We start from the raw sequence: 22,215 nt of genomic DNA on the forward strand, positions 1-22,215 counted from the left end.
AATTTTTAAAATCATAATGGTTTTTTAAAATCACTTTTTAAAATTTTGTAACTTAACTTTAAAATTTAAAGTAAGTCCATCATGTGCCATTATGCATTAAAGCAGGGGTCAGCAAACGTTTCCACCAGTGCGCCAGATCACCCTTGCTCACGCATGCACCCATGTGCATGCACACACTCCTGCTCTTTGCCCGCTGGCTTTTGGAGCCATTGCAGGGGAGGGGGAGGCGTCTGCAGCTTCCAATTGGCTGCAGGAGCCATGGCTGCGTCCCAGAAGTCAGTCCCCACACAGAGCTAAACCGGCGCATCGCACCTGTTTAGCTCCGCGCAGGGACTGACTTCTGAGACGCAGCCACGGCTCCTGCAGCCAATTGAAGCCGCAGACAAGGGCCGGGGGCCAGTTTAACGACCCCCTCAGGCCATATCCAGCCTGCGGACTGTAGTTAGCCGACCCCTGCATTAAAGCCCATGAAGTTCTGAAGAGATTGGCATTTTTAGTTTTGAAATACCTCAGTTATCAATCAGGGGCATTTTCAAAGGGGACGCCCATTGCCTGTGTGTGAGTTCCCTCTCACTCATGACTAAATCAAACAGTGTGTAGAGAGGCATCTTTAACATTTTTTTGCATTTTTGCCCCCCCCCACTTCCTCTGGCCCCACCCCTTTGACCCTGAGGCGTTTGGCATTGTACAAACCCGTCCTTCAGGTTGAAAGAGGTTGTCCGTCCCTTCACAAGGCCTAGTTAAATGCCAGGAGCTGGAGGGGATCTAAGCAGAGTCCTCAGTGCTATATGTGGCCCTTTATGCCTCTCAGGGATTAGTAGAAAGAAAATAAATTATGCCAAACTGTCTATCCTTCTCTCCGTTTAGGCTGTTCTGTATAATGACCGTTCTGTTTTGGAAAACCATCATGCGGCGGCTGCGTGGAACCTCTTCATGTCCAGACCAGAATACAACTTCTTAGTCAACCTCGATCACGTGGAGTTCAAGCACTTTCGGTTCCTTGTCATTGAGGCAATCTTGGCCACTGATCTGAAGAAGCACTTTGACTTTGTAGCAAAGTTCAATGCCAAGGTAAACTTGATTCCATGTATATCCTTTGTGCTCAAACCTTTGTATATCCAAGTTGGCTGGGGGAAAGGTAATGGTTTTATCATCCTAATGTTTTGCAAGGATGGTGCCCCAGGAACAGTATCATGTGGTTCTGGGACTTACATCAACAAAAGGTGATTTCTGTTATTCAGTTAGAAGTTATGCTGCTCAAATCTCAAGTAAATTCCCATTTCCACTCACTGCAGCCTGAAATGAAATTGGGGGCGCCCAGTTGTTTTGGCCGTAAGACAAAGAAGTGTTTTGACCACCCATGACTCTTACAGATACAGCAGGCAAAACGTTACATGGATACAGTGCACTGTCATTCAAGTCCCAACACTTTGATGGGTAGAGAGTGAGCTTCAGGTGCCAACATTTCCCAGCAAACTGACATTAATACCACACTACTTGGCATTAGATGTTGGATCCACTACAGAAACTCAGACTGGAAATCAGCAACAACAAAGAAGGCTGTGCATTTCTAGCACATAGGGAATGTCCCCAAACTGCCAGCTAGTTGGGACCGAGGATGCATATCCTGCCAGCAAAATGGCAGATTTCAAATCTGCATGGGCAGGAGTTGACAACACATCACATCTCCTTTTGTCTCAGCAAACACCCTCCCCCCCGGTTCACAATACTGTTGTACCTTGGAAGTCGAATGGAATCTGTTCCAGAAGTCCGTTCGACTTCCAAAACGTTCGGAAACCAAAGCACGGCTTCTGATTGGCTGCAGGAAGCTCCTACAGCTACCTGGAAGCTGCGGAAGCCGCGCCAAACATTCGGCTTCCAAAAATCATTCGAAAACCGGAACACTCACTTCCGGGATTTGATCATTCGGGAGCCGATTTGTTCAGGAGCCAAGGTGTTTGAGATCCAAGGTACAACTGTATAGGAGAAGGAGTTTCCTGTTCCTGCTCTTTTCCTGATCTCACAGTCTTGGTCTCTCCTAAATTGAGCCCAGCTCCTCAAACACACCCATATTTCCCTGGATGCCAGGATTGGGCATTCACCCTTCCCTCCATTCGGAACAGAGGAGAGTCCAAAGAGCAGCAGTTCCTGATGTGGGTGCTATTTTCCCATTTCCTGGGGTAGGTAGGGGGCATGCTTGCGCCGTTTTGCAGTCCTGTCTCTCTTTCTGCTCTTTGGTGTTCTGTCACTCCCCCATGGCAGCCCTTCTGTGGCAGGCACCCATGGCTGGCACGTTCTCTAAATTCCAGACATGCCCACTGACTCAAAATGTTTGCCAACCCTTGGGTGGATTGGAGCCAGAGCCTCAGTCAAATATGCTGGTGAGGACAGATGCTGCTGGATTTGCTTAAGTTAAGCTCTCTAAGTATATGTGTGTAATGGGAATATAATTTATGTAAAGCAAATATAAATGATACAGCCACCCCCGACAGTGCTGTTCTGTGCAGCTGATATCGCATCCTCGTTTGTGTTATGCGTGGCTGCGACGGTATCGCACCGCTCACCTTAGTCACATCTGTCTGTCAGGTCAATGATGACGTTGGCATTGATTGGACGAACGAGAACGACCGCTTGCTGGTTTGCCAGATGTGCATCAAGCTGGCGGACATCAATGGGCCTGCGAAATGCAAAGAATTGCATCTGCAGTGGACGGAGGGCATTGTCAACGAATTTTATGAACAGGTAACTAGCCTTACGTTGTTGCTGGAAGGAGGAAGGGGACACACAAACCTCTAGGGTATGGGGTTAGGAAAGTGGCTCTCAAAGATTGTGGCGCATCACCCTGGTGTGGCAGGAGAGGGTGGCAAGCATGACGGGAAGATTCAAGGGCAATGAAACATTTGAACATTTCAGTGTATTGTGGGTGTACAGCCAGAAACTATATGTATGCATGCCTCTCTTTAATAACATTAGCTATTCTTCTACAGTTCTCCACAAATTATTGTTGTGAACAGGAATATTCAACTCTGACAAATATGAAAGATCAGAAAAGAGAAAGCCTTCTTTGTGTTGATGAGGAGATGAGAGTTGCTTTGTCTCAAATTAGACCTAATATAAATGAGATTACCTGGCAAAAGCAAGCTCACACCTCTCATTGAGTTTGTAGACATACTTAAGGTACATATGGAAGAGGCTCGCTTATAATTCTATTTTGGGAATGGTTTGTGTTCTTACGATATCCTGCAATCGTATTATAAATTAGTTGTGTTTTGTGCTATAAATCAAGCACTGCTGGGAGTTGTTTCTTTTTGTTTTCCAATGTATTTATCTATTTAAAAAAATGGTGTTGCATGAGCAAATATTTTATTCCATAAGTGTGGCCCAGAGACAAAGGTTTGAGAACCACTGGGTTAGAGTTAGGGTTTGCTTTATCTCTGGATTACACTGGATTACACTGCTTTTCTCTGCAGTTTGTTGGTGTCAGATAGGCACATGATCTAACTTATAGTTCCCTGTCAGTTGTAGCTGTGGTTGTTGTTGGTGGTGGTTTTAAGGAGGGAGTCAAACGCACCAGGTCTCTGTCCTCACTTTGTTGGACTCACCTGGTGAGAGTCACGGGTCAAGACGGCAGTGGGAGACCCAATGTGCATTTCTGTTCTAAGGGATCAAGACAGCATTATAACAGATCCTCTCCTTTTTTCTAAGGGTGACGAGGAAGCCAGCTTAGGCCTCCCCATCAGCCCTTTCATGGATCGCGCCGCCCCTCAGCTTGCAAACCTCCAGGAATCCTTCATCTCTCACATTGTGGGACCGCTGTGCAATTCCTATGACTCAGCAGGGCTGATGCCAGGGAAGTGGGTCGAAGATAACGATGAGTCGGGTGATACTGATGAACAGGAGGAGGAAGATGCGGCAGACATGGACACCTATGAAAACCCCGAGTCAAGTAAGTTTGTTATTTCTGTGTGTGCTCGCTCCCGCAGACTCAATACCTTGGGTTTTAGCACTTCCCTCTCCCCCTGCCATGTGGTGTTCCTAGTTAAAAGTCAGCTCATCCCCAAAGCTGCTATTTGCCCTAGGGGAAAATAAGCGACTTCAGTTGGTCATTTTAATTGGGACAATGGTACAAAGGAAGAGGTTTTTTGGTTTGGTTTTTTAAAAAACCCTCTTCCACAGTAACATACCACATGGATGGCAGTCCTACTGTGGCTGTGAAGGCCAGATGAGCTTGTACATAAGCACCTGAGTCGAGGGAGGCCACAGCAGCTGGGGAAGTCCTTCGCTTGCTGCATTGGGCAATCACATACAGTGGTACCTCGCAAGACAAATGCCTCGCAAGACGAAAAACTCGCAAGACGAAAGAGTTTTTCGTTTTTTGAGTTGCTTCACAAGACGAATTTCCCTATGGGCTTGCTTCGCAAGATGAAAACGTCTTGCGAGTTTGTTTCCTTTTTCTTAAAACCACTTGAAGAGGTGCAGTTGCGACTGACCGTGCTTCGCAAGACGAAAAACCTCGCAAGACGAAAAGACTCGCGGAACGAATTAATTTCGTCTTGCGAGGTACCACTGTACATACATACATTTGTATGCCACCTTTCCACAGTTCAAACCATGCTGAAGGCAGCTTACAACAAGAAAATATATATATATATAACTGCAACGTAACAAAAGTAGTCATTAACAATAAAAAAATATAAAAAATACACAACCAAACTGGACAATTTCCACATAAATCGCAAGATCTAAAATGAAGATACAAAAAGCCAACAGCAACAACAGGGAGCAGGTCCTTTTATTCTTACTAAGTTTGTATATACCACGCTTCACCCCAGGATCACAGCACTGTTCACAACATAAAAATACAAAACCCGAAAAGGATAAGCTGTGCAAAGGAGGACATATTTTCTGGTCCCTGCCTACCCCTCAGACAATTACTTGGGCAAACATTCATGGCTTATGACTCTTTAATGCAGCCCTCTCTCTTTGTGACAACATAGTGCCAGATGGCACTTTCTCCTTAGTACATGGGAAACGTTGGCCTAGAATCTCTTCCATCTTCTTCCAAGTTCAGTCAGGCATGCCACCAATGAAAGCTCTCAGTGGAACTCAAAAGGTCTACTAATTCCTCTTACTGTATGGCTCATGGGTACAAAAAGAACAAAATTCTTAGTTTCCAGATACCTGGAATTATCAAGAAGGGCTAGCAGAAAGAGAGGGTTTTTAAAGAAAGGAAATAGCTGAGCCATTGCGTGAGAGCATGATGCCCCAAACAGTGTTAGAAACTGAGGTAGAAAAGCTAGGAGCTACATGCCACTTTAAACCTAGATTATGGACACAACAACAGAATGTCTAGGCTTGCTTTCTTAGAACAAGAATAGAAAACTGAAAATGAATGAACTGCAGCTAAAATATTATGTTCATTTCTCACCTGGTCTAGTCCTTCCCCTGCCCACCCCCTTAATATTCTTAAGAAGGTCTCTTCTCCAGTCTTCAGAGAGCAGCTGGAAGTGGGGAGGCAGAATAAGGTCCTCCTTTACTCCCACTCTGCAGTTTTAATCTGAAATCTTAGGCGCAGTACTGCGCCCAGAGCTCAGAAACTGCTCGCGCTAATGAAATTCCCTGTCGCAAAATGCACCTGGGGGTTGGGCTGGGCAGAGGAGGAATGGTGGAGACCAGCTCTCCATCCTGACCCTTCCAGGGAGGAGGAAGAGGAAGACAGTATAGATTCATAGAATCATAGAGTTGGAAGAGACCACAAGGGCCATCGAGTCCAACCCCCTGCCAAGCAGGAAACACCATCAGAGCACTCCTAACATATGGTTGTCAAGCCTCTGCTTAAAGACCTCCAAAGAAGGAGACTCCACCACACTCCTTGGCAGCAAATTCCACTGTTGAACAGCTCTTACTGTCAGGAAGTTCTTCCTAATGTTTAGGTGGAATCTTCTTTCTTGTAGTTTGGATTTACAACAGGGGTTTGCGGGAGGTCACAGCTCAGAGGCAGATGAGGGAGAAAGTTGGGAAATCATGGGAAAAGAGCAGCAGCAGCAGCAGCAGCTGGCTGACACAGATTCATTAGAAAGCATTCCAGACCCTCCATCTCCAGAACCCAGCAAGCCTCAAAAGTAGGAGAGCAAAGAGCTCAAAGACAGAGGGCACTTAGCAGCACCCATGGAGGAGGTGATGATGATGACGAATGAGGAAGTGGGAAAGATGGTAGGTGGAGATTCATCCGGGACAACACCATTATCCAAGAGGCTGTGTTCTATAGCCTCTCTCTGTAATGTCCAAAATAAAAAAGGACTGTAAGAAACTTTTCCTTGTCTTTATAGTTTCCTGGGCAACCACCTGGGAGCCACTGACAACACTCTGACACTAGAGCAATGGAAGTTTCAAACACTGCCCCCCAAACACACAAGATTGTGGCAACAAGAAACACACGTTTTGGGGGAGTCTTGTGCTCTCTCACAGGTCACATGACTTGCACGCAGAAGATGCGCATCCTGGTTTTGAGCTGAGACATCAACATTTCCAAAAGTAGGGGATTCATAGCTTGGCTTTTGAAAAACGGGGTCCACAGTTCTTAGCTGGGTACCACTGCTCTAAGCCCCAGACACCTCAATATTTCTTCATAGGAGAGTTCCTCCATTCCCTTGAAAGGCCCATCCTGGTGGCCCTTCTCTGAACCTTTTCAAACTCTCTACAATATCCTTTTTGAGGTGAGGCCGCCAGAACTGTACACAATACTCCAAACGCAGCCATACCTGCATAGCAGCATGGTGCATACTGGCTGTTTCATTTTCAATTCCTCTCCTAACGATCTCTAGCACGGAGCGTGCCTTTTCCACGGCCGCCGCACACTGCGTCAGCACCTTCCTTGAGCTACTTCTGTTTTGACCCCAAGGTCTCACTTCAGGTCCGTTGCCTCCAGTTCAGACCCCAAGACCCCTCTCTCAGTTCTTGCATTCCCAGTTTGACCCCCTGACCTAAAAGCAAATGAGTGCAGTTGCATCGGTTAGCCTGATTAGGTTTGCAGTGGTTCCGAGCAGAATCTCAGGTGGTGATAAATGCTCTAATGACCTCTGCGGAGAGCTGCAAGACTCGGGAGGGTGGCGAGGGGGGGGAGTGTTGTCTCCCGGGAAACCAGGGATAGAATGTTCTAACACGGAGCGCTGTGCGGAATAGAGTTTTCTCCTGATTAAACCTTCAGGTTTCCTACAGGGGAGTGAAAGCTTTCTAATGAAGGATTGAACTGGATTTGGGCTGTGCCACAGTGAAAAGCTCTTTGTTTGCCGTTGAAAAGCTTGAAGGACTCAACGGTTTGGCTCCTGACACACACTTAAGGCCACCTGGAAACGCTAATCTATGCACACATTTCTTTGCGACAAAACATTCCTCTACGTCATTTTTTTTTTCCCTTCCCCACCGGCTCTTCATTAAAACCTTGAAGAGGTTCATATCGCTGAAGTTTGTAGCTACTGCTGCTAAGGATAGGTGATGGGGGAGTTTGCAAAGGAGCAAGTTTTAAGTGTTTGCTTTGCTAAGATTCTTAGCTTGAGAACTCTTGCCACTTCAGCTCAGTGGTTCTGGAGCCCAGAGGGGATACGTTTGCCTCTGTGGCGTGAGAAGGTTTCAGCACACAGTTGTCTCGGGGAAACCTCCACAAAAGCATGTGGGATTATTATTTGTACAGCACATGGTTCATTTGCTCAAGTGGTACAGATCAGTCAGCTGAACTTTTCAATTGATAAATTAGCGGTGGCTGGTTTTAATTGGTCAGAGGTTAGGGCAAATTGAAATACGAAAATATTAAAAGTCTTAATATGTTTTCTTATAGCATTTATTTATTCATTTCATAAAAGTTACATGCCGCTTGACTATTAAAAAAAACCTTAAAGTGGTTTGTAAAAAGAATGGAACAGCAAAATAAGTTAATAAACAAAACCAGTGTAAAACAGCTATTTAAAACATTCAAAAACAGATACAAAAAAAACAATAAGATGAAAACCAGATTAAAACATGTATTGGCATTCTACGTGTCTATAGGCTTGCCTAAACAAAACAGTTTTCATCAGGTGCCAGACAGAAACAATGAATTGTCAAGGCAGGGAGTTCCAATGTGTGAGCAGTAGTTTTTGATAATTAAATCTTAATCTATGTCTAAATGCCTTCAATACAGCCTCTGCTAGCCTGGGCCCCTGCAGATGTTTTGGACTATATCTCCCATCATAGGGATTGTAGTCCCAATTTAGCTTGAAGGCTACTTTAGTACCTATGGTGGGGTACTATGATGTGCAATTTTTTGTAAATTTGTTCATGTCACAGCCACACCATGTGCTTAAAGTACTGTCTTGCCACTGGAATAATCACGGACAACCCTGAGAACTGTAGTTTGTTAATGGTGCTGGGAATTATAGCATGTGGGTTAGCACCTTTTTACAAACTGCAGATTCTCCATGTGGCACAATAGGGCTTTCAATGTATGGTGCAAATGTGACCTTGATTGTAAATAAAAGGGGGGGGGGGACACAGAAAATGAGGAAGCAGAGCCACACCAATAGCTTCCCAGCAGGTGGATCACTGTTGCTTACTGGGAGGGTTGGGGCTGTGGGCAGGTTGATCTTTAAAGTAATGTAACTATGCTTTAAATTTATGGTGCAGATAAGGTCTGTGTATGGGACGCGGGTGGCGCTGTGGTTTAAACCACACTGCTGCTTGGACTTGCCGATTGGAAGATCGGCAGTTCGAGGCCCCGCGATGAGGTGAGCTCCCGTTGTTCAGTCCCTGCTCCTGCCAACCTAGCAGTTCGAAAGCACGTCAAAGTGCAAGTAGATAAATAGGTACCACTCCAGCGGGAAGGTAAACGGTGTTTGCGTGCACTGCTCTGGTTCTCCAGAAGCGGCTTAGTCATGCTGGCCACATGACCCGGGAAAACTATCTGTGGAAGCGGACAAACGCCGGCTCCCTTGGCATGTAATGCGAGTCGTTCATGACTGGACTTAACTGTCTGGGGTCCCTTTACCTTTAAGGTCTGTGTATACCCAGAAATGAGCCCTAATGTGCTTCCAGAGAGGTGTCCATTGTAGGATGGGTGCTCTTGATTTATTCAGATTTTTTTGCAGGGTCCACACAATGGCATGGGCAAATACTAAGTTATATTCTCCACCCCTACCCTAAATTTAATCCGGAGAAAATCCTGTAATGAAACAAGCTGGTGACAACAACCCATATGAGACAGCTTAACAATCCATTTGCAATATTAAATCCCCATTTCTGAGCATAGAAACATAGGCTTTCTACTTTAGGTCTATCTAGCTTAGCATTGTCAGCCCCAGACCAAATAGAGGAGTGATGGACTTTGTCATTCAGCAATATTAGGAAGACCAGACCTGTTCTCTGCACCCTTGACTTTCAGCTGGTGGGTCAGGGGAGCAGCTCCGCCAACGTGCAAATAAATGTCAACACTAGAGGCTGCCCCCCCCGGCCCATGTTGCTCACTGACACGGCAACAACAACTATGGGAAGTGCATGAAGTCCTGTCTTGATTGGCCTCCTGGCTGCCTGCTTGCTCAGTCCACTGGACTATCCGCCCATTGGCTCGCTCAACTGGGCCGCCTGCTTGCTTAAACTCCAGGCTGCCCTCCCTCTGCTGTGCATGCGAGTGAGTGAGCAAGTGGGCAGGCGGGCGGTGGTGACGACAATGGCAGTGGTAACGTGGTAAGGCCCTTCTGTCTACTTGCTTGCTTTGTGTGCCTGTTCACTTGGGCCACCAGCCTGCCTGCTTCATTCGCCCATTGTTGTCACACTGCAGTTCATGTGACCCCCTGCTGCCAGCCACGTGAACTGTAGCGTGATGCACGTTCCCACCTTGCATAAATATTATATAGTAAGAAATTAAGAGATGCTTGCTTGGGTTAAAGGTGGGTCCCGAGTCTAAAAAAGTTGAAAACTGCTGATTTACACTGATTGGTAGCAACTCCCCAGGGTTTCAGACAATGAATTTTCGCAGCCCTGAATGGAGGTGTTTGGGATTGAGCCTGGGGCACCCTGTGTGCAAACGGATCCCATCTACCACTGAACCTTCCCTTTCTATTCATACTCTGCCCATGGTTGCAGCTTAAGGCATCATTTTCCCCTGTGGTGTTTTGCAGGGAAGAAGAGGAGGAAAATCTACTGCCAAATCACTCAGCACCTACTTGAGAACCATCAGATGTGGAAGAAAGTCGTTGCGGAGGAGGAACGGAAAGCTGGGGCAGAAAAGCAACCCTCTGAAGAGATTGAGGCTATAAAAGAGGAGGAGGAAGAAAAAGGGAAGCCCAGAGGGGAAGAGGAATGCAAAGCGCCTGAGACAAACCAATGACAAGGATAGGATGTTGAGCAGTATTTTGAGACAAGGATGACTTGCGCACCTGTTCCTTTTTACAAGCCAGCACAACACTTAGACACAACACTGTAGAAATACGGGATAATGCACCTACAGCTGTTTAAGTTGTTTCTCTTTACCTTTAAACTCCTCCGCTCAAAGAAGCTTTCACACTGCAACACCAACTTTTACAGACTTTCGTATGGGATGGGAATATTAGCTTGGGTTTATCAGCTTCATTTTGTTTTTGTTTTCGTTTTTTTAATGACGGCATAGTATGGTAACTGTGATAATGAAAGAGAAAAGAAGGAGGAGAAATTTCCGCTCGCAGTGAAGGGAGTGGCGGTTGCCTTTGTTCTTCTGTCTCCATGATATGGTGTCAGTGATCTTATCCGTGAAATATTGGTTCTGTTGTGCCAGTATAGATACACATGCGGGGTGGTACGCATAGCATCCCTGAACAAATGGATGTGATGTTGCATTTGAGGCTGGCTGTGACACTAGAGTATGTTATCTCAGCACATGCGCATAAGGTTCCGACCCCAGAATGTCAAGAAAATGGCTCCTGCATGGGGTGTAAATTTTGTCTGCAAATGTGACCTTCTTATCTTTCTCAGCCTCGGGGAGCCTGTGTTAGAAGCACTCTGTCTTTCTTCTTCTTCCGCACAACTCAGAATAATTCAGGCAGGCATAACCCAGGGGCAGCTTTGGGCAAGGGCAGCCAATGGCTGGCGCAATCTTTTCTGCAGCTGGCTGGTAGCTCGTTTCCTAAAAGGGGCATCCATTGGCAAGTTAACACTAGCTGTATTCACACCTGCAGACTACAAGTTTACACTGGATCACACGTACGCTTTGTACAAGTTGCAAATGACCGACACCAGTCGTCTGCAGAAGGGAATGCACATCCAACCGCTGGCACTCATCCGTCATGTCCAAAGGTATTCCCAGTCTCTTGAGTCAGAAAGCGCTGGGGAGAGAGATTTGCATGGCCCTCTTCAATGCCTCCTTTGATAATAATCACATGGTTTCAGATGTCTTGTGGACTTATGAAAAAAGAGGTATATTGGCTGATTCTCAATTTAATGTCAAGTAACGACCGGGGATGCTTGGTCACGGCTTATTGTGATGTTTTCAGTTCATACTGGAATTTGCAGGGAGGGTCATCAAACTTGCTGCTCTGCAACAGTGGCTTTCAGATTGTCTGTTTTTGGGAACGCGTTCGGCATTGATTAGTTTGCTGCAAATCATGTGTATATCGCTGGTAGTGAGAAGCAAGCTATATTTTGGGGAGAGTTATTCTTCCATTACAGATCTTCCCATAAAGCAGTGGTGGGGAACGTGTGGCCTTCCAGATGTTCTTGGACTCCAGTTGCCATCAGCGCCAGCCAGAGTAACCAGTGGTCAAGGATGATGGGCATTGTAATCTTTCAACATCTGGAGGGACCTAAGTCCCCTTCCTAGAGAAAACCATGACAGATTTCCAAAGAGCCCCAGAGTTCTCCGAAACACAGTTTGGGAAACTACTGATGGGTTTAACTCTTGGCAGAAGCGCCTGCGGAAAGCATCTGTGCAAAAGTTGGGGGGGGGGGACTTTTGAGAGTGGGGTTATCTTTCTGCTCCTCTTTCAGGACAGGGATTAACCATGCTTCTCCTTTTCAGTGAAGGTGGTTTCCCATGTAGCCTTTGACGTCTGCTGGAAAAAATCTTATGTAGAATCAGTTATAATTTAACTTTTCCTGTATAGGTATGCTTGCAGGGCTACAATAATCTGGCAAATGCATGCATTGGGTTTCAGGTCACCCTCAAAATACCTTTAAGGAGGCGTTGTGACTGGGTGGGTGGGTGGGTGCAGAACAGGTGTGGAGAACCTTTGACCCTCCAGATGTTTTGGACCCACACCTCCCAATGACCATGCTTGCTGGGGCTGATGGGAGTCGTTCAGAAACAGCTGGAGGACTGACAGTTCCTCGCATCCAGTGTAGAAAATGATATGAACTTAGGGGCCAAATGCACATTGTCAGTGTTTATTTTTTCTGTTCTCATTCTACTCACGGCCCCTAATGTTGGTCATGTGGGGTTTTATTTTTAAAAGGAGGTTTCACTCTCAGTCTTTAAAAGCAGCAGGATGAGAGATGTGGAACCATCCAGGATCTCTGAAGTCAAAGGACCTTTGCAGTGCTTAAACTGAAGAGCACAGAGGCCTACCCTTTGTGTGTGTGAGAGCAGCCACTGGAAGTGAGGTCAAAGCATGTCATTCCGCAGCAAGGAATTAATTGGTAATTAATAGCTTGCTTAGATCCTCATTGATCCAACAGAAGGATTTATTTATTTTTTACTTTGGAATTCGGTTTTGCTGTTTTGAAAAGCAAAAAGAAGATCAGGTCTTCAGCAATATGTTTGTTTGTTTTGGTCGCTTAACTGATTTTTTTTTTTTTAATCTCCTTGTCCATGATTTGCTTATCTATATGTAAATATGGAAATGCCTTTTGGGTCTTGTAGATAATAAGGGGGAAGAAGGGTGGGGCATTTTTGTAAAGATAATTTAAGAGAAAAAAACTATTTTTAAAAATAAAATGTAGCCATTTGCTCGTTCGACAAATAAGATCTTGCATAATTGGTAGTGAGACTTCAGCATCAATCCTCAGAGGCAGGTTTTACCAAGGATAACTGAGTTTTCAGTATCAAGAGTCTAGCCATTGATCACTGCCCAACTTGAGTTTCAGTAGCACTATATGTGGAGAAGGAGCTGCTTGCATAACTTAAAAGTGTGCTCAGAAATTGTGCCAAAGTTAGTGTGCCATTCCTGAGACCCAGTACCTTCGGTCTCGTGCATGATGCTTCAACGGTGATTATTTACCTGCCTTCTTTTCCCAATCTCGCTTCTCAGTGGCCTCCAGGTACAACACCTTGCAGGATTACTAGCATCAGGTACCATGTGCAAGTTAAACATTTTCCAGGGAAACACATCTTCAGCATCAGAATCTAGTTGTTCAGTGTCCCTGACTCCTTTGTGCTAGGAAAAAGTCAACGGCAAAGGAGAAGGAACTTGATTAGGGAGCTGTTTTCTCTCACACGGTTCTAGGCCACATCCTTACCCAATTTATAGCATGGTTATATTGCTTTAACTGTCACAGCTTTGCCCATGGAATCCTGGGAACTGTAGTTTGTTAAGGGTGCTGAGAGTAGTTAGGGGAAACCGGTTCCCCCTCAGAGAGCTACAGTTGCCGGAGAAGAGGAATTGATTGTTCAACCACTTGGGGAATTGTAGCTCTGTGAAGGGGAATATGGACCTCCCAACAACTCCAAGCACCTATAACAAACTTCAGTTCCCAGGAATGTTTGGAGGAAACCATTGCTGCTTAATAAAGTAGTATAATAGTGCTTTAAGTGAATGGGTACAGATGTGGCCTTAGTAATGTCCTATAAGTGGCAAGAGTAGACCAAAAAATAGAGATTGAGGTGAATCACAGAAATGACCATCTCTTTACACACACACACACACACACACACACACACACACTTTTCCTCCCATGGTTGTCCCGAAATGTAAAAGATAGATGTCAAACACATGTGTTGTATAAATGCACTTGTCAAAGAACTGGGATTGGTTCAGTCAGGTCTGGCGCAAGACATCTCACTTCCTGAGGCAAATGGCAAGATGGTGCCCTCCCTTGATTCCATAGACAGAATCCACCTCTACTAGTAGTTCAATCTTTCTTAGGCGCCACCTTGTGGCATCCTCCACCAAACCTCAGGTCAGACGGATAGTTTAGCAGGTACAGCTCTGTTCTCCAATAGCTTGCCACCACTCCTCATCTCTCCCCCCTCCCACTGCCTCACTTTACCTCATAGTAAGGCTGGCCCCAATGATGACTTCCTACTGAGTGCGCCCTTAACGTCTGGATTTGTCGATGTGTGAAATGACCCGTATTTCAAAACTTAAGAATCCCAGGCCTGTGATATATATGCCAGTGTGATGTCATGATCACAGGATCAGCCCTTTCTGTGATTTTTCTCAGTGCTTATCCTTGTCCCTGTTATGGCCTCTTCGCCCTTCAAGGTGCTTATCTTTGTCTTCGTTTATAGCCTCTTTGCCCTTCAAGGTTGAATCTGGCTGTATTTTCATCTAGCTTGGCGCTGTTGTGGGAGAGTTTGTTTCTCTGCCTGCTTCCTGTCTTCTTGTTCCCACAATTCCTGCATTCAATGAAGCCCCTCTTCCTTGCATTCTCATATTATCCCAACTTTTCTGGCCTCCTCTAGTTCTTTAAATACAACTCAAAATCGCTTATGCACCCAAAAGTTTGTGCACAGCACCCTCTCACCACCCTATCTGTAATTTGAGGACCATATTTCTGGGAAACCCACGAGGCTCCTTTGGAGGGGAACTCCAAAGTCCCTTCATGCACAGAGTGCTACCTACACAGCCTTCTGGGTTGGTGGAAGAGAATTGGGGAGGGTTACCATTCTGTACTAAAATGCAAGGGTTGCTCTGAGCTGCTGATATTTTACAAAAATAAATAAATAAATAAATTGTTAACTTCACCAAGCATGGGTTAAACGAAATGCTTGGGGTCAAAGGAATATTCTTCTTCACAGTTTTCTCTGAAGCACAATCAGTGACTGCAGTCCAAACTCATATCCCCCCAAAATTAACCAAAATTCCAGTTCCAGGGTGTGTGCATTTTTTGTGGGGAGAGCTGTGTGTTTTGCATAACCTTTGTGCGTATCGTGCCCAAACACATTTCTCATGGTGTCCGGAAGCCCTTGAATGTATTTTGGTAAACTCGCTGGGCCTTTCTTCATCAGCGTGATTTCTTTTGCAATAAATGCGCAGGTCAACAGTTTGCATGGCTTGCAACCCTGAAATCACAGCTCAGAGCTGTCTGTAGCTTCACAGTAATTGTTTTAATGGAGAGACATTCCTAACTCCGGCCCCCTGCTCCTAAAAACTAGCTCTGCTGGAAAGCTCCTGGGAATCCTTAGGTGAGCAAGAAAGAGAATATTTGAAAGGAAGGGAGTAACTTTGGAAGCAGGGTAAAATCTAGAGATTGTCTTTTGCCAGTGGTGGTCATTAGAACTAGATCTGCTTTTGTTTCCAATGTGCTGTTGGTGGTGTTACCTTTTCTAACTTAACTCGACAAGCCTTTCTTGCGAGTGCAGGAGCTAAACTAACCTCCTTATAAGCCTAAAATGTTTCTGAGTGATGAGGATCAGGAATGAAGAGCATTTTTTAACCCAAAATGATGAGAAGAACGCCACAGTGATGAAGGCAAAAATAGACATAGTTATATAATAAGATCCCTGCAGGATCAGGTGCAGAGACCAACTAGTAGTAGCCATTGATAGCCCCGTCCTCCCCTAAATTTATATCACAGTGGCTGAGTGGGGTTTTGAACCCTGTTTTCCCAAGCCTTAGTCCCAATCCCTTAACTGCTACACCACACATAAAATGGCATGGCATAGTTGCAGCTCCCACACAGCCCAGAATTTTTTGTTCCTTGGTGTGGCGGATTGCTCTTAAAGTATCCATTTCAGGATAAGGACTAATCCCTTGGAAAATATTGTTATGACACACTTACAGGATTTTTGGTTTCGGTTTTGTTTGGCTGAAAGGAATATAAGTGGCTTTATCAAACGCCAACTGAATTTTGCCCTTCATTGACAATGCTCAGTGGGAGAGATTTCGTATATGGTGTCGCTAGGAACTGGACACCAAAGAGCTGTGCCATTTTCTAGTTTCTTGAAAACTTGGGTGTCTCCCAGCTGGCAAGCATGATTCCAGCAAAATTAGCCTCGGATCTGATGGGATTTTGAACTCAGATGGTTGAATGGCAACACGAGAAGAGATCATGTAATTTCAGGGCGGGGAATGGGTGTCAAAATCATTTCCTCCTCACTCAAACTCTTATGTCTGCTTTTGAAACTCTCGACCAAGTTCCAAATCTGCATTAGGCACTGAATTTGGGCTCGTCTTAGTTACAAATTAGGAAGTAAGCCCTTTGAGGCAGTCTAAAAATTCAGCATGCTTTGTTTGTTTATATCGCTAAAAATGCAGTGGACATTGTTAGAGGAAAATTTGGACTGAGATGGAAGGAACTGTTCCATCCAGGCAATGAAACTCTTGCTACAGGAAGTGCTAATGGTGGGTTCATACCATCATGCATGTCGATGGAAGTTGTGAACAGCAGAACTGGCTCTTTCATTTCATCTGGCAGAGTGAGCAGGCAGGCGCTAGGGAGCAGGGATCATAGCATTCTGGCTGTTCCTTGTAAGCCTCCCCAAACTGCTCCCCTCTGAGGAGGACAGGCCACACAGCCTGTTCTGGACCCTCTCTACGAATCTACTCTAGTGCCTCGGGTATGGTGGAGAACACTCTCCTCTGGCCAGCATCGAAGCAAGAGTCGTCTGCCAGCCCAGTCAGCTTCTGAAAGTGGAATGGAGAGCAGGGCGCCATCTTGACCTTCACCTCAAACAGTAAAATGTCTTGAAAAGTAAATTGAAACAAATAGAAAAGCCATTGCAGGTAAGTTAGTTCCATACACACCTTGGAGCTCCAGCCTTCAATCAGGTTATAATTGGCTTCTGAATGTGAGCGATAGAAGAGTTGTGGCCTTTGGATTTCAACTCACATCTCAAGCATTTGCATTATCTGAACCTCTGGTTGACCAGTCCCAGTGGCTCAAATGTTATTATTCCTGATATCGCCTGATCCTATTTTACTGGAGAGGCCTATTAAGAGAGGAGGTGGTGTGTGGAAGGCCAAGGTTCCAGCCTACCCACAGAAGGGATCTGCTAGGCTCTTGTCTCTGTCTGGCAACTTGAAGACCCAGATGCTGCTACTCAGGGGGTCAGCTTTGGCCCACAGACTCCTCAGTTGCCAATTCCTGGCCCACACAATTTTGTCCCAGGCATGCCTTTTCATGCGCATGATCCCCGCTGATTTGCCTGCGCTAGTTCTGGTGCACGGCATCCACACCAGTTGATGCTTAACCGTTTGTTTCCCAAATGCAAGCACATAGCCTCACGCCATTTGCATAATCGCACATCCTCACGTTTGAAATAACGTTCTGCAGCTGCGTCCAGCTTTGATCCGACTAATCCTCCGAGGTTAAAAATGGTGCCCTAGGCAACCCTTTGAAAGATGATTATGTACTTGACTGTCACATGACTTGAAGCCGATTCCTTTGTTTAGTGCAAAATTCACATTGAAACAAATGGGTGTGCACTCCCTGTAAAAGCATTGCACACCCATTTTTCTCTCCAGCGAATCATTTTGCTTCCCAACACTCAAGGTGTGGAGCGCCTCCTCTAAGGTGTGTCTGTTGATGACACAAGTTATGTTTTCTAATCAAGCTGAGCTTTTGGCGGATGTTTATTACATGTTAAAGAATGCATTCTCAATGTTCCATTAGATAGGTTTGCACCTTTCTTTTTTAGAAGAGTCCTTTTGCAGAGTTTACGGGCGCTAAAATCTTGCAGGTTTTCCTCTAAAGCAATATCTTGAGCTATCCACTTCTTTTTTAAAAAAGAAGAAAACTACGAAAACATAAGGGCATGATCCAACCAGAGTTCGGCACTTGATATTAAAGGTAGTGTTCAGCCTCATGCTCTGCCTCTCCTGCATGCCATCAAAGCCTGGTTGCTATTCTTCTCAGAAACTATTATTTCATAAGGTCTTGGAGCATGAGAATGAAGCTCAGGGGTAGCGAAGGTGCCAGATGTGTCAATTCAGCCCTCTCTGTCCGGCACCCCAGGCCATGCCCCTCTCTGGTCCTGATTTCCCCACCCCCTTGAGAGTTTCTGCCAAATGGGAATGTCTCCTTGACCTCAGACCGTGCCTCTTCCATACCTGCGCAACGGTAAAATTTGCATTTGCTGCTCCTCCCACTCTTCTCTCTGGCTCCGCCCACTGCTGGCATGTGATTTCTCCCTTTCCCCAGAAGGGGGGTGCGGCCGTTAGGCTGAAAATTGTTTCCCAATCCCTGAAGTTGCTGAAAAAGGAGAACTGGGGGTGGGGAATGGGGAGCTAGCGGCTTCAGAAACACAACAATCCTCCTTGAGGCTGCAATTCTATGCAGATGAACCTGGGAGCCAGTCCTGTTGAGGTCAGTGAGTGGGACCGAGCAGCAGATTTCTCCTTGAAATTGGGACTAAGTGCCTCAGTTTTGGCTGACTCGTGCCCAAAGGGAACTGCCAACCAAAGTAGGAAGGTGGGGGACGGAGACTTGCCATCAGTATTGGTCCATTTTAAACACGGTGTTCTTTTCACTAAGTACTACATTCATTAATTTATATTTATATATTGTCAATATTGTTGTAATAACCAAGCCTCCTCTTTTCGTTTTGAACACTTCAAGAACAAGGCCTTGTATTTTGTGTGTGTGTGTGTGATTTTCTTTTCTTCTTCTTTTTTTAAAAAAAGATGATGCTCTTTCACGGACCGGCGGAAATCTTTTTTTTTACCTTTCACTGATATCCTTGCACTTAAGACATGTAGCAATACTTAATATATTCCCTTCACAAGTATTTGTTAAGTGATTTTTAGTTAATGGCTGATAAATGTTTTGTACAAAATAGATTCTGTACAGGGATTTAAACAAAAAAAACAAAAAACAAAGAGAGAAATCTTTTAGATAAACATTATTTATTTTTACTGTTTTTTGTAAGTTAGACACTATAATGATGCTCCTCTTTTTTGCCAGAATTACTGGAAGTGCCTCTTGGTATAAATGTATAATAGTAAATATGTATTCAGAATTATTAGAGATAAAACTTGTCACACAAAAAATGAACAATGTGGATGTTGCAATGTGAAGAAAAACAAATATAATTCTGTGGTATCATATTGGTTTGCTGTTCTTTCTTTCCTTAGAAGGCTGGTTCTCTTATGCTCCTTTCTTTTCTTTTTGTTTAAAGAATAATACTTTATTTAGAATTCAACAATAACAAGGGGAAAAACCACAGCAGTTGCTACATCAATTCATTACAATTAACCAATTTTAACAATATATAAATAGTAATAGAAAAATTACACATCGCTTTTAACTTCCCGAAGTTGTTATATTACACTTTTATCTCTTTATCTCTTTCTTAACATATCAAAAAGAGAAAGACCAAGAAAGGAGGCACAAAACAGAAAAAAGAAGGGGAGGGGGATGAGGGGAAGGGAAAAAAGGAAAAACAAAACAAAACAAAAACATTTGGCTTCCAATTAGACTCAATGTGTTATTATTTCTACAATTTTCTCTGATGCTACTTTCTGCAGGGGAAAAAATAATGGCCACAAATTCCGCTAGGATAATGGTGATAATACAGCATTTGTATAGAACTTCAATGACAGTGCCTAATTTTGATCCTGGCAAGACTGTGCATGACTTGAACTCAGCACAAAGCAACTTCATTCTGCACCATAGGAACATGTCGCGTCCCAGATTAAGTGGCAGGCAGTTGACCAAATTCTATCTTGTAAATTCATTCTTCTATGTTCTCCATTTTGTGGCTCACCCCTCCATCTCCTTCTTGCTCCTCGGATAAAAGGACCACATTCCACATCCCACCCCCACTATTATCTCAACAGCTTTCCCCTCATCTCTCTGTTCCTTTTTTTTCAAATCTCTCTCTCCCCCACCCCGCAATAATTAGGGCGTGTTGAATTTTTCAGCTTTCAAATTCCCAAAATGAGAGGTGCCGAAGAGTTGTGGCACGATTCGTGAATTCAAAAAAAATATTTTGGTTATATTAATTTAGTTTTGCTTGGTAAGTAAAACGTGTGTAAAATTTCATAGTCATCGTTAGAAATGATTACCCAGTACTTGCAGTTATATTCCATATTATTAATATTATTGTTATTGTTGCTTTTATTTAGCATCGCCTGACATTTTCAAAAGGTAAAATTAAAATTCTTTGGTTTTCCAAAAGCAGATTATGTGCTTCTTCATCAGACGTAGACTTACCAAGCTAAATATTGTCCAGTCGTGAGAATAATAGCCAATTTGAATTCCTCACACCCATAAAAAAACCCCTCACTGAAAAAATTTGAAAACTTAAGTTTCAAGACCTAAAATGACACAAAACTACCCAACCACCCCATTTCTTTCACGCATTCAGACATTCACCTACCAGCTGCACCAGGGTAGCCAAAATGGTTACCTTCAGACATTTTTGGACTCCCAAGTCCCATCCCCCAAGCTGTTTCTTCTGGATATGTGATCACAGTCACTTTCCTGGGAATATGCCCCCATTGAATCCAATACTTCTCAGCAGACGTGTTTAGGGTTGCCTTGTAAGGAGATAGTTTGTGCTGTCGCCTTTCATGGCCAACAGCCGTATTTTGTCAGACGCACAAATCGGATTGAGAAGCTGATATTTATATACACACCTGCTTTGAGGTACATCGGAGCGTAAAGCCAAGCTAACTAGGTGGAAAACAGGCGTACAATCAAGTGCACCTCCGATTCATTAGATCGCTAAATATACCAGAAATGTGATACGACACATCCAAGTGGGAACCGTTTTCAGGTGAAAGGAGTGCTTAATGAGACACTCTTCTGCATTTATTTTTCTGAGGCCTTCCCTGCTGCAAGACGTCCTTGTCGGAACAGCTGGACCACCCTGCGAAGAAAGCCAATCAGATACCATTAAGGGACCACACACAGATAACCGTCCTTTGCTAATATGGAAAGCCGGTCACAGAGACAAGATCCCAAATCCACGTAGGATCTTCCCAGGAGAGATGGCGCGGGTGTGGGGCACCTTATCCTGAGCGTTACAGTGGGCTAAGCAGGAGAGGGGCCCAAAGGACTTTGGCTGCAGTGGGCTGAGGGGAACACAGTTCATGGGAAGGTTTAAAACGGGTCAGCAAACTTTTCCAGCAGGGGGACAGTCCACTGTCCCTCAGACCTTGTGGGGGGCCAGACTATATTTGGGGTGGGAGGCAGGAAATGAAATAATTCCTATGCCCCACAAATAACCCAGAGATGCATTTAAATAAAAGGACACATTCTACTCATGTAAAAACACACTGATTCCCGGACCGTCAACAGGCCGGATTTAGAAGGCGATTGGTCGAGATCCAGCCCCCGGGCCTTAGTTTGCCTACCCATGGTTTCAAATGTCTTACCTTAGAAACAATCTGGAGGAAAAATATCAAGGAAGGAAGAAACTTAAGGAAGAGCAAAAATTGTGGTCGGGGGAGTGGAGTAACTCTATGAGGAAAAATTTGGCAATTGGCTCTATGTTGGCTTTTATTTTTGTAAAGTGGCAAGTAATAAGAGGGGCATGATAATGGCATGTAGGTTTCTGCAGGATGTGGAGAAAGGTCTTTTGTAGCATTATTGATTGATTGAATTTATATATCGCCCTATACCCAGAGGTCTCAGGGCGGTTCACAGAAAATATCACAATATATAAAATCAAAATAAAAACAATAACCCAATAACACACCCACCCACCAAAAAAAAGAGCCACATTTCAAAAGGGCATGGATGTCGATCAGGTCAACCAAAGGCCTGGTTAAAAAAGAACGTTTTTACCTGGCGCCTAAAGGTGTTTAAAAAGGGACGCGGGTGGCGCTGTGGGTTAAACCACAGAGTCTAGGACTTGCCGTTCGGACGGTCGGTGGTTCGAATCCCTGCAATGGGGTTTGCTCCCGTTGCTCGGTCCCTGATCCTGCCAACCTAGCAGTTCGAAAGCATGAAGTGCAAGTAGATAAATAGGTACCGCTCTGGCGGGAAGGTAAACAACGTTTCAGTGTGCTGCTCTGGTTCGCCAGAAGCGACTTAGCTGTACACCGGCTCCCTTGGCCAGTAAAGTGAGATGAGCACCGCAACCCCAGAGTCATCTGTAACTGGTCCTAA

At 44.7% G+C, this 22,215-nt stretch overlaps 1 protein-coding gene across 3 annotated transcripts in view; it reads left to right on the plus strand.

The window, feature by feature from the left end:
* Window positions 1-19,203, plus strand: part of PDE3A (phosphodiesterase 3A) — a 275,510-nt gene extending 256,307 nt beyond the window's left edge. For 2 of the 3 annotated variants that reach the window (XM_081926814.1, XM_081926813.1), the window contains 4 exons: window positions 868-1,071; window positions 2,587-2,742; window positions 3,706-3,946; window positions 10,149-19,203. In XM_081926814.1, coding sequence (XP_081782940.1) covers window positions 868-1,071; window positions 2,587-2,742; window positions 3,706-3,946; window positions 10,149-10,357 — 810 coding nt within the window. In that variant the 3' untranslated portion in view covers window positions 10,358-19,203. The remainder of the gene's footprint in view (window positions 1-867; window positions 1,072-2,586; window positions 2,743-3,705; window positions 3,947-10,148) is intronic. The other variant, XR_014172142.1, reaches the window with a different exon arrangement.
* Window positions 19,204-22,215: the final 3,012 nt, after the last annotated feature.

This window comes from Podarcis melisellensis, assembly GCF_964234715.1.
Source record: "Podarcis melisellensis genome assembly, chromosome: 10".
NCBI lineage: Eukaryota > Metazoa > Chordata > Lepidosauria > Squamata > Lacertidae > Podarcis > Podarcis melisellensis.